The sequence below is a fragment of the Epinephelus lanceolatus genome, chromosome 5, assembly GCF_041903045.1.
Source record: "Epinephelus lanceolatus isolate andai-2023 chromosome 5, ASM4190304v1, whole genome shotgun sequence".
Lineage (NCBI taxonomy): Eukaryota > Metazoa > Chordata > Actinopteri > Perciformes > Serranidae > Epinephelus > Epinephelus lanceolatus.
This window is the reverse complement of record NC_135738.1, coordinates 32,553,385-32,566,598: the sequence shown is the minus strand read 5'-3', so window position 1 is coordinate 32,566,598 and position 13,214 is coordinate 32,553,385. Positions and strand designations below refer to the sequence as shown.

At 42.3% G+C, this 13,214-nt stretch overlaps 1 protein-coding gene across 1 annotated transcript in view; it reads right to left on the bottom strand.

Annotated features, from left to right (window-relative positions):
- The window catches only part of LOC117254170 (protein arginine N-methyltransferase 8), a 39,468-nt gene extending 26,537 nt beyond the window's left edge, over positions 1 to 12,931 (bottom strand). The window contains exons 1-3 of the mRNA XM_033622229.2: positions 12,082 to 12,931; positions 5,775 to 6,020; positions 3,718 to 3,873 (exon numbers count right to left, since the gene is read on the bottom strand). Coding sequence (XP_033478120.1) covers positions 3,718 to 3,873; positions 5,775 to 6,020; positions 12,082 to 12,150 — 471 coding nt within the window. The 5' untranslated portion in view covers positions 12,151 to 12,931. The remainder of the gene's footprint in view (positions 1 to 3,717; positions 3,874 to 5,774; positions 6,021 to 12,081) is intronic.
- Positions 12,932 to 13,214: the final 283 nt, after the last annotated feature.

Below are 13,214 nucleotides of genomic sequence, written 5' to 3'. Positions count from 1 at the left end.
GCTAGTGTCAAGAAGAGTCATTGTCACCACAGTTGTCCCTGTGGGCTCCCACTAGTCCTTCTCTCCGGAGACACGGCAAATACAAGTTTCTAACTTTGCCCAGGTGTCGTGCACTTCTTCCCTCTGAGCTGTTAACCTGTGAGTCTTAAGTCGGAAATGAGTTATGAAAGACGAGAGCCATGCTTGTGAATGTCGTAGTCAATGTAAATTAAGTTCCAATTGGTTGTAATTCAGTTTGATTTTATTTTGATTTCTGTTGTTTTATATGATTTGAAAGCTTCTTAAAGCTGTCTTGTTTTTGATTGTAAATTCTACAACAAATATATAGGCTTTAAAGGGGAACTATGTCCATTTTTTGAAAGTCATACATGTTAGTCCTATGGTCCAAAACAGTCCAAAAATATTTGTAAACATGAGCAACTCTCTTGCAAATCCAAAAACTAGAGGGCTAAAACTCAAATTTGTGATATCATAAATAAAGTCTGCATAGACAATGAATTGGGAAAGATGTTCTAGATCAGTGGTTATCAACTGGTGGATCGCGGTCCAAAAGTGGGTTGCGGGTCCATTCTGAATGGACCGAAAGTGATTCGCAAACGTGTCAGTTTTGTAAAAAACACACTTCAAAAATTTCTGGCACAGAGCTTTTATTTTGAAGAGCCATTTCCTGCCGTAGAGTGAGTACAAGTATGACGCTAAATATTTTAAACTGTGTGGACCTTGAACTAATGACTAAAGAGACATCCAGAACCCATGGCTGGTCCAGCTGGGAACCATTGTTTTAGATGACACTGGGAGCACCCAGGGTAATGATCTGAATATATGAGTACAATTTCTGTTTCAGACCTGAGGACACTATAATAGACTAAAGCTCATTTGAGCATTAAAAAGAAAACAAACATTCTGTGGGTCCATAAAATCAGGCCACTATTCCTCGTCTATGGAGCAGCTCCAAACTTTATACCCTATGACATCACAAGTTTGAGACTTACTTCTCTGCTTTCTGGCTTTGGGATAAATGGGATAGTGCACCCAAAAATGAAAATTCTGCCATTATTTACTCACCCATATGCCGAGGGAGGCTCAGGTGAAGTTTTAGAGTCCTCACAACACTTTGGGAGATCCAAGGGGAGAGTGGGTAGCAACACAACTCCACCTAATGGAGGCTTGCGCGAGACTGTGAGACATGGGCACCATGTTCATGTGTGTTCACGTGCTTTCGCTGGTCTTGTGCGCAAGCGTGCACACATGAATGCGGTCTACAGAGAGACAGTTAGAGCTACAGGCTACAATGAGGCTAAAAACAGAGTTCAAATGACGTTTTTCCAAACAACTTTTTATGTCAGGGCTTCAGGACACTTGGATCACTACGGACGAGTAGTATGGAGATACTTTGTGGTTTCAATTATATGTTTTTGGACGTTTTAATCTGGGGCACCGTAAGCCTCTATTAGGTGGAACTGTGCTGCTACCCACTCTCTCCTGGGATCTCTGCAAGTGTTGTGAGGACTCTAAAACTTCACCTGAGCCTCCATTGGCATATGGGTGAGTAGATAATCAGTGAATTTTCATGTTTTTTCAGCTGATGGACAGGTCTGCAATGGAAGCATGTGGTGTAACTGAACACCGTCACTGTATTTCTATGAAAAATGTTTATTTTTGACACAGACAGGGGGAAATAAGGTCCAGGATGAAAAATGCTGAAGTTATTCTTAAAATCAACACTCATGGTCTATCAAAATCTGAGAAAAGTATCAGCTATTTTTAATGGAAAGTAACTAAAGCCTGTTGGAAATGTCACTAGATTACGTATGTCCCGTATTTACACACAGTGTATAATTTTTTTTTAAAAGTTTGGAACAACTTAACTCTATCTGGCTTTATCATTATATTTAAGTATTTTAATATCAAAAACCTTCAATGAGGCTGTTTTGTAGACTACGAAACTGCATTGTAAAGAGTAGAGAGGATCTACTGGAATAAACTCACCAATATAACCTCTATATATTTTGAGAAAAAAAAACTTGAATAGTCAAGGTGAATCATTTGAAACAAAAACTCAAGTCAGATTTGTTGCCAGGTTTTGAAAAAGGAGCTTTCGGAGCCTTAAAAGTTGCAAAATGTAGAGTGAAAGTTGCCAAGTTGGCAACTCTCTTTGGCTTGCTACACACACAGCTTTATTCACCAACCACTTCTGTACTTTGGCTCTTTTATCTTTTAGGTTTTAAGTGTATAGCAGAGAGCAGTCTTCTAAAGAGTCGTTGATACTCGTGAATGGGACGCAAAATGATTTACTGAGCTGTTGACGTCCAAGACTGGAGCAGATCCTGCCAATGTGCACTGTAAACAGGCCTCTGATCCTGCCCAACACGTATTAAACCACCTGTTTAAAATATATTTCATGACGATTTGTTTTCAGAGTCGCTTTGGGTGTTTGCACCCTCATATACCTGCCTGCAGATCAAGTTTACATTGGCCCTCTGCTGCTTCATGCTGGGCAGGCAGCGTGTGGAGTGAAGTTGTTGCCATATGGTTTTATATCAGGGGTCGATGAGAGCTGGAATACACACAGTTTATTTGCCATACCTGTTGGTGTTTATTTGAAATCCCACATACTGCTTTCCTGCTGGCAACCGTCCATGTTGTTTTAATGTACAATGCCTCTGCAAATAACATTATTAGATATTTTCTGTTACGTTATCAGGGAGCAAAAAACTTGAACAAACAAAGAATGAGTGCCTGATAAGTGTTTTTAACAATATTTGAGTTTAATTTTCATTCTAATTATATACTGACAATGTAGAATAGATTATATTAAATGTGTGCTCATTTATGAGTCTGATACATATGGATTTCAGCGCCAGAGTCTTTTATGAGCTCTCTGTGGATCCACATTGGAGGTTATCACTTTTCCTTTTGTATGTAACGAGGTCCACATGACAGAGTGATGTTCTTGTTGGCCAGGAGCCCAGCCCTTCCACCTCACAGGCCCATCGCTCACATAGAGCTTTATGAGCTTTAGGTATGATTAAGGTATCGGGCAGAACTCAAACTGAGAGCATCGAAGTCAAAGGTGAACTAAATCCCTGAAATCGTAGCCCCATTTATGTGCATAAATCCTTTCCAGATGGACAGAAGGAACACAAGTGTGAGGTGAAGCACAAAGTGAAGCAGATAATTCAGTTTAAAGTACAAAGAGAGGGATAGAGGACCTGAGCGAGAGACGGAGAAGCAAAGCAAACACGAGACACGCGGCAAAGTCACACACACATATATATAAACACATAATGTCAACCAGCAGCTCAGAATAAGTCTCTTGGCAATTCCAAGTTAATCATTCCTCCCCTGAAGCAAACACACGCTGTCTGGAGCAAAAATAAGTTCCACATGGTTATACCAAACTGGTGCCGTGTGTCCAGCGTGTATCCTCAGACCTGCCCTGACTGGCAATTACTTCTGCTCCAGTACACGATAACAGGAAGACCTCTTAAGTCGCTACGGCTCAGGCTGTCAACCTGCCTGAGGCCACTTTTATCACCCGCCTGTCACACGAGATATCCCTGGAACGATTATAGGGAGCCTGACGGAAATGGTTAACATGTATGTACAGAGAGACAGTCGCACACATACAGCACATGCACACAGGCTGGGCTCCGCAGCGATTGGACCCTAATGGTTCAGCATGATAATGCTCCACTGAGAGGAGACATGTCTCACCCCATACACGTGCTTTGCCCCCGCCTTGGCTGCAAACATGGACAGGATCCCGGTCCCGCTTCCAACGTCCAGCACTATCTTGTCCTTGAAGACATGCTTGTTGTGGTACATGGAGTTCCTGTAGGTGAGCGTCCTCACTTCGTCCTTCAGCATCTCCTGGTTGAGTACATGACAGAGAATATCAGGAAGATGTTGACACAACTAACCCCTGTGGAGGGTGACAATTTGTTTTGTTGAATTAAAAACATTGGCTGGATTTTCTGTGACATGTGCAGTGGAGCGGTGACAAATAACACACAGCCTTCACTTAATCTCACTCTATTACGTCTCAGCCGTATGCTTCTATATTCAAATCCATAGTTGGTGTTTCTGAATAAGCCCCGTGAGCCTCCCGGCTCAGCCTGTCTGCATCTCTTACCGAGCGCATGCATGTGTGAGTGTGAAGAATATTCAGAAGTGACAAAAAAAACACACCTGACCTACTTTCCAAAAATCTAAAAAAAATTCATCTCACAGGTCACACAAGGAACGTGCTCCCTTCATACAGCCTTTAACACACTCTGTCTCCTCTCCCTACAATGCAGCTGAAGGTAACAATGTGGAAAAATTCAAATATCATCTTGAATAGTTGAAATATGAGACACATAAAGAAATAAAGATTAAAAAAAGAATATATATATATATATATATATATATATATATATATATATATATATATATATATATAGTTAATAATGGCTCATTGTTGCGCAGGATTAAAGTTATTTTAATCAAAGCTGCCTCATTCTCCATCAAGTCCAGACAGACTGTGTGCAGAGCTTAAGAAGTGCATGTGCCCTGAGTTAAGCCTCCCAGGCAGAAATTTTTCTCAGGCAGTGCTCAGACCTCATGTCCTTTGATGAGATTGGCTTGCTGTAACCCAAACCATGGTTCTAACTGTCTGTGACATATAGGATTTGGTTGTTATAGATTGTTGAGGCAGTCCAGAGCAGGAGGAGGCTGGGAGGCTCAGTTCAGGAAAAATGTCACACGATCATTTTGAAAGTGCCTTACCAACACACAATAAGAAGCAAAGGAAAAACAACATGGAGACCAATGTCAGCAGAGAACAAAGGTAACTATTAGTGCCAGTTTGTGGTTTCCTAATGGCCATGAGGACCCTCATGAAGTAAATTTTGTCATCTGCCCAAGTCTGAGAGAGTCTGCTCATCCTGCAGTATGATGAAGGCTTTAGTGTGGCCTTTTAAAGTTGGACTGCATCCAGATTTGATTCACTTTTGCCTGATTTTGTTTTATTTTCAAAACAAACGTCAGGCAAAATCCATTGGAAAATGGTTTTGAGCTCCTTTTAAAGGAAAATTATTTTGTTTTTGTCATTTTATTACTACTTGGGACTTAACATTTGTAATTTAGCCATCACTCCTATTGGTTTTGATCATGTTTTATCCACAGACTTCATTGCTGAGATCTATGGGCAATAAAGCCACCGTCTTAGAGGTGCATGAAGAAACCAGACCACAGATAAAACAGGAAGTCTGCGGTTTAACTTTATTATCTGAGCCGCTTATGGGGAAGTGATTAGGCGAACACAACTATCCATTTAAACGTCAACTTAGAGGGATATCTCCTGGTTCCACTGTGATCTGTTGCATCTCTAAATACTGAGTGGCATTACCTAACAACATCTTGTGCAGTTTTGATACACTGCAGTATAAATACGGGGACATTAATCATATAAGACTTTTATTTGTGACTTAACATTGTTGCAAAAATTTGCAGATGTATGCAAAGCTACCATTATCTGATGATGAATTAGTGCTACAAGGAAGATGCATTATTCCACAGATCATGTATTAACTGAAAGGAGTACATGAGTCAATGCTTGTCCTTGAGCTTGTGATGGAAATGCACAAACTAGATTTTGGTTCCCGACTTCAGTTCCTGACAGTAATTGGTGAAAAACAGTCAGCATGCATGTTTCACATCTGTCACATCTGAGAACAGACAACAGAAGAAGATGTTTTTGATTCTCACTGTGAAAGGACATACAGGCGTACCTCATGAATGCCAAAGTGGGCGTAAGAGTCAAAGTAGTAGTCCCGTGAGGTCATCTCCTCCGGGCTAAGGAACTTGGACATCTTCCCCCGCCCAGGACAGCTAGGGAGGCTGGCAGCATGGGGCGTGTGCGGCGGCAGAGGAGGCCGTGAGGCATGCTGTATGGAAGGCACCGGCTTGGGCAACGAGGTGGGCTGCGCCGATTGGGACGGAATTATGCGGATTGGCCGCGGCTGTGGCTGTGGTTGCTAGAAAGAGAGAGATAAAGAAGGGAGAAAAAAAAACACTTCATTGAGGCTGAGGACTCTGGGCGTTTGTTATTCAAATCACTTAAGAAACAGAACGAGGAAGTAACAGCAACTGGCGATTGGCTTAGACTCATCAGCCGTTTCCCCACTTTCATCTGCTGTCATGCCTCTCAGCTCATCTGTCAGTCTTCTGTTCCATGAAGCAGCATGGTGAGTTCACAGAGACCAAAGAGTCCACTGAGCCTGGAGAATACTCTGATTACTGACATGAAGTCCGCCTGTCTGTCAACAGAAGGCAGAGATGGCAAGAAAGCTCTGCTCTGCACAGACGGTACACCCATAATGCCTTGATTATCACCTCTAAGGCCAGCTGGGAAGGTCTAGCCTTGGTGTGTGTGCATGTGTTGATATGTGTGTGTGAGAGACAGACAGATAGAGAGAGAGAAACAGACTCCCAGCATCTCAGCTTTGAGCCAGTAAGCCATTCTGGTGTTTATTCTCCGTCCAACTCTCAGCCTTCTAAAAATAAATGATAAATAATTGGCAAGGTGGACGAAAATAGATGGTGTTGACAGCAACGCTTTAGTATCATAACAGTATATTTAATTTTTAATCTGCGAGGAGAACACATTCAAAGGCTCATGTCTCAGGGAAGCTAATGAAGGTAAAGCAACAGTTCCATCTAAAACACATCATTTCTCATGCACCTTATGTCCTGTAATTTTAGATATAAAGTATTTTCCACTATTTCTATTTCCTCTTCAGTTTGCATTTATGCAGTCTGATCTCGCAGCACACTCTGACACAGGCTGCAGCTGGAATTTTATTTTGCTACTTTATATTTCAGAGCCTCCATTTATGTGCCGCATCTTCACCTCCAACTGAGGCCATTCAGCTCTTCAAAAAGCAGTTTTCCATTGTTGCCGTTGAGGCAATGAACAGCTGAGATAAGCTCATCTTAGCTGCTGAGATTACAACAATAACCTGTAGGAGCCAGTCCAACTCTACAACTATGATTTCAGGTATTTTCAGATCATTCTCCTACTTTAATCTTCACTTTGAAGTTCGTCCTTTATCCTTTAATTTAATCTAACAAGGAGGCCTTGTAACAGAGTGAACACGGTGGATAACCTTACCTATAGATGAAGTCTATGACTTACAGCACCAGCGCTGTGTGGAACATGGATCTAGTGGACTTACAGTGGGATTTCTGTCAGCTGGATTGATTTTTCCTTGTTTGTGAGAGTCGATTCTCTCCCTCCCTCCCTCCCTCCCTCCCTTCTCCTCCTCCTACTGCATCTATCCCTTTAAGATGGCCATCATATTTATTTTTGTCCTCTTTTTTCCTGCTGGGCTTAAATGCCACAGACTGGGACACAGTGACCAAGAAATGATGTGAGATAATAACTGATCACAGCATGGCAGGCTCACACTAAAGCTGACCTGGGCCAGTTACATCAGGTGTTCACTAATGATGCATTATGCAAGCTGCATGCAATTTCTGTCAGTCAGTGTGGCCAACACTTTGGTCCAGACTGAAATATGTCGACAGGTACTGGATGGATTCTCTTGCAAGTTTGTGCAGATATTCATGTTCCCCAGAGGATGTATCCTACCGACTCCTCTGACTAAACCTCTTGTGCTATCATGAGGTAATTTAAAAATGTTCCCCGGGGTCACCCACACAAATTTGTGGGCAGGACAGTTTTCTTGGCTTGAGACATTGCTATCTCTGTGGTGGCTAAACAGAGTTTTACTATTCAAACTGCATTTGAAACATCCATCTCCCTTTAGCCTTTTGCTGTTGAACTGCAAGGACAGCCCTTATCCATCTCTTGCGATGTTAGTTTATATCAAGAGTCAGAGGACCCTGGGAACAGAGGGATGACCCAAACTAGGATGGGGATCATGGTAAATCTGTACCTGCCAATCATTAGCATATTAGTATTGTCATTGTGAGCATGTTAGTACTGTATGCTGGTGTTAGCGCACCATTGTCCCTGTTTATGGAGCCACTAGCTCAGCTGTAGATTCTTAAGTCTTGTGAATGACATCTCATTTCATAGTTACCCAGATACTCCTGCTGCCATAGACATCGATTAAATCATGCAAAACTTAAAGCTACATTTGTATGGAAACTCTAAAATGCTCTTGAATGAGCTCGAATTGCAATATTCATTCGGTCATTTTCCATAACAGCTTATCCTGTTGGGGGTTGCAGGGGGCGCTATACCCACTAACATTAGGCGAGAGGCAGGGTACAGGTCGCCACACTATCGCAGGGCTGACACATAGAGACAGACAACCATTCACACTCACATTCACACCTACGGCCAATTTAGAGTCACCAAGTAACCTGCATGTCTTTGGATTGTTGGAGGCTGAAGCTGAAGCTGGAGCACCCAGAGAAAACCCATGCTGACACATACTCCACACAGGAGCGCTCCCCCACCCTGGGTTCAAACCACCAAACAGAGGGTTCGGACCAGGAAACCCTCTTGCTGTGAGGCGACAACGCTGACCACTGTACTACCATGCCGCCCAGGCTATAATAATTTGAGTACTGCAGTCTATTCTAAATTGATTTGAAGCTGATGGTACACATAATATTAGAGATGAGGCAAAACTTTCTTTGAAAAGAAAAATTCTGAGTAACAATGGCTTAAAAGTGCTGTGTTCGTTTTTGAAAGACTTGACAAAGACCTGCAGTAGTCGAAACATGTTGGTTCTTTTAATGATTTAACCACTAGAATAAAGGCTTTTTAATATTTCCTTCATTATTTTTTATATTTCTCGGAGTGCCTGGGTTGCCTTCCTGTCACTGCTGTGATGGTGAATACGGAAAAAGTAAAAACAAGTTGGGTGTGCCTACTTTATTTGTGTGGAACCTGTTGACAAACTAGAATTAGGTCAAACTAATTATATACATTACATGAAAATACAATGTTCTAGTTTACTGAACTCAAATTTATTAGTTAACTTTTACAAATGTAAATCATGTAGCCAGTAAGTATATTCTTTATGTTCATATAACATAAATGTCTAATTATGGTAAGCTTAAATGTCTCTTATTGATCAAGTGTGTTTTTAAGTTAGAGCTATTGCCCCTTTGCTAAGTCCCGCCCCTGCACACAGACTGGCCAATTATAATGTAGCATCTGGCAGCTCAAACCAGGGTCCGACAACAACACAGCTGTGCTCCATTGACTCTAATGCACTTGTTTCAGATTTCCTTCATTTTCAGGCTGGTTTTGTGGATTTGGAGCTAAATGTTGTGCCTTGGGCACGTCATGTGTTAATGATACTCGTTATGTTGAGAGGTTGGAAAAAGATATACGTTTCTTCCCTGTTCCAAAACTTGCCTTGTCTGCTTCTCTCTGGAATGACTATTTCATTTTTCCAAAAATATGATAATATTTCACCAGGGAGTGCAGTTAGTTACAGTGTGGGCTCCATGCTTACTGCGACAGCTTGAGAGACCATCACAAGGGGCGGGGCTTATGGAAAGGTCAATTATATACATCACATAAAAACCCAATGTTCTAGTTAACTGAACTCAAATGTATTAGTTTACTTTTACAAATGTGAAACATGTAGCCAGTAAAAATATGCTTTAAGTTCATATAACGTAAATGTCTAATTTGGGTAAGCTTAAATATCTCTTATAGATCAGGTGTGTTTTAAAGTTGGATCAATTCACAATCAGTGTGTTACCGTAATACAAGTTCATTTACTGAGATGAGCTTAACATTTTTGCTTTTAACTAACCTAAAACAATTTTGTGAAACCTGTTGGCAAAATAAATAAATTGAAGTCACTACAAAGTACAAACAGTTGTTGTACAAGTTTGTCCTTACAGCAGTGAGCATGAGAACATTGAGAGGCATCAGTGTCTAAGCTGACCAAAGTTTACAGAGTTTTTGATTGCGAGAACATTGTGAGGAACTTGTAATTAAAAAAGGGAGACACCAACTGTTGAACTTCTCTTAATCCTTTAAGCCATGATGTTGATCTGAAAAGGGAGCACTTGAGTACAGCACAACAAATGAACCTACTATTTCTTTTAAGGATATTCTCACAACATGCGAATCATCGAGGAGGCTTTACTGTAACTGCACAGAGATGTGTTTGAACTCATGCATTACTTCATTCATACTATCTGAAATGCCAAGCAGATGTTTCCATTTAGCAACTGACCTAAAGTTAAACTGAGCTCAGCTATGAGATGCCGACACTCTCAGGTGTAAAGACTGCAGATAAAATCTCGGCATCCTCTAAAAATAACTCACAACAGCAGAAGCAAAAAACAGGATTTGATAAACAGCTGGCTCCCAGCCAACACTCAAAGAGTCAATAATTACAAGACAGGGCCACAGAAGGGGTGATTAAGACTGCCAAGATTAATACTGAATCGATGTGGGACTTTCTAAAAGTTGCAATGCAGAAAAAGGGAAAACGCTGCGGGCCGTCATTAACGGGAAGATTAAAGTAGACTTGGGGCGTAGTGTGGTCAGAGGAGAGCAGCTGCAGAGAGTGTAACTGAGATCTCCTAAAACAGGAAGGAGAGGGTGGCACACGTCCTTGCCTCTGACCCATCCAGAGAGATAAACACATTTGGGGTTGTGTTTCAGACTGGATCATCGTCCCTATATGGAGGTGAGAATAGTTATATGAGAAGGACATTCAATTGGCACCTGTATTTGTACCTGAAGATGACCCAGGTTTGGATACTGTTACTCCTGAAAGTCAGGGATGACATCAGTAGGTTGAACTTTGTCCACTGAAGTGTTTCAATGCATATCCAGAAACAAAATGTACCAGATAGATGACTTAAAGGCTATAATGGCCTACTGAGGAGCTTTTTACTGTGATAAGGTCAAAGGAGATCAGCACTGCAGTCAGGAAAGAGAATCACTTTGGTCCTCTGCCATTACGCCACTTAGGTGCCTCTGAGAACACAAATATTCCAACACGGCAGAGAGCAGCGGAAGACAGAGATGCATCCGTCCAGGCAGTGTCTTCTTATCATAATGTATCAGATGCCTGCTTCCCTCAGACGTGAGCGCATTGATAAAACGCTGAGAGTTTGAGCAAGGCTTCTCCTATGAATAAACTTGCTTTGAGGTAACTTTTCTCTCATGAATACTGTTAAATGCAGCGACATGAGGGCGGTCTCAACATCACAGGGTGCTTTTAAGCATTACTTATCAGCACTGCTCCTTCAGCATCCAGTCACACTGTGAATACAGATGTGCCACCGCACTCAATAAAACACTGGGCTCATGTTGTGCTGCTATGAATTTATAGCTCAGGATAAAAAAGCCACAGTAGGTGAATTCTTGATCACATAATGTGCGTTTGGGAAAATCAGATTTTTTGGGGGGGACTCAAACTGTTCCCTGCATCCTGGGGATCCCCATCCAGAGCCCTATAGGGAGCCATGAATATAGTCTTTCACCTCGCTGACGCATTAAGTCTTGAGCTTATCCTACTTTCCTCAAACACTGCTCCACACATCAGGTCCCAGCGTTTCCTCTGCAAGGTGCTGCAGTACCTTGGACAGCGCAAGTAGCAAGCAGCAGCAGCATCCTCTGTCCCGTTCAGCCTCATCATGCTCACAGCATGCTTCTTATTAGATCTGGATCGTTTTATGTAAAGAGATTAAAATATATATTTTTAGACGCTGTCTGAGTGAACGGGTGAGGAAGAGCAGATCTTCCTTGCAACATCCTGTCAGTGAACACTGACAGCACAGCACAGCACACTGAACTGCAGAACACACTAACAGTGGGAGCTACACGGTTAAAAAGAAAATGCATATTGCATCAAAATGCACGCATATTTTTCCCCATACGTGTGCTCGGTGTTGGGAATGCTCTGCACAAAATGCCTGTTCCCCTGCAGACACTGAGCCTAACTGCTGTCTCACTATCCGGACAGCACCCTGCATTCAGTCCGAACTGCAACTTCTGCTAAAGCTAGGACCACATGCTGCAGGATGCATTCAAAGCACTGTCATTTTTTCTAACTTCTTAAAATCAAAGGTGTCTCTCACACTTACCTCAATGCTCTCAGACTCCGCCATTTTTCTCCTGAGGAGCATGCAGCGGGACGAGTGCTTAATTCCCATAGGAGCCAGCAGAAAAAAATGTGCTCACACTTAATAGAAGTAACCAGAATATGAAAAACAGTATGCTTTTTTCCTCATTTAGTTCATTATCATTAAATAAATCTCACTCACATCCCCAAATTGCAATGTTCTTTATAAATTCTAAGACTGGAAAAAGACACAAAACTACAAGAGCACCCGAAAGCATTGCAGCAGCTGTTGCCATAAAGTGTAGTGGGTTCCATGGTGCAAAAGTTTGCAGTCCACCGGTGTGCTTTCCTGGAGAGCAGGAGAGGAAAAGGCATCATTTGGCATCAAATGAGAGATGTTATAGATAGAAATGCATCGTCCTGTCCCCATGACCCGGCAGAGCGCAGAGAGGAGGCTCAGCAGATTGCAGCAGTGAAAAAGCAGCAGATTGTCATGAAAACACTGTTTTAGCCCCAGTTTGATTGATTCCTCTACCGCAACATTGTTTCTAAAAATAGACCCGCTGCTGCCTCGCAGAGTGGAAAGACACGCCGCCGAGTACACGCGCAGAAAACGTGCCCCGCCAAATTCTTATTACCACACGCCACCATTAATGCTTCCCCCTGCTTTTCATTTTTTAATGAAACTCCTGTGGAAATCCAGCTCCATTTATTATTCCGCTCTCCATCCTGGCAAAGTGCTGAACGCCAGCCTGTCTGCCTGCCTGCCCAGAGAAAGTTGGAGCCGGCTCTCACTGCCCCCTGTTGAAGAGCGAGGACGCTCTGTGCTCAGGTTGCACACACACACACACACATGCACACACACGCATTGAGAGAGAGATAATGTGAGAAAATGACAACTCCTGTGTCAGAGAGCTGGCTGCTGTTTGTACTCCTGTTATATGCTTCACCTGCTCTGCTCACTCCACAGATGAACCAGGACAACCTCAACACACACATATTCACACACACACTTCTCCTTGATGCCTCCTCTCTCTGCTTTTAACATAAAACTGACTTTTTTTTAACTTCATTGTCACTAATAATTCCCACACCTTTGATTCAGCCCAAACTGCGGTGCTTTTCCAAAATGACTGCACACTGCCATTGCTGACA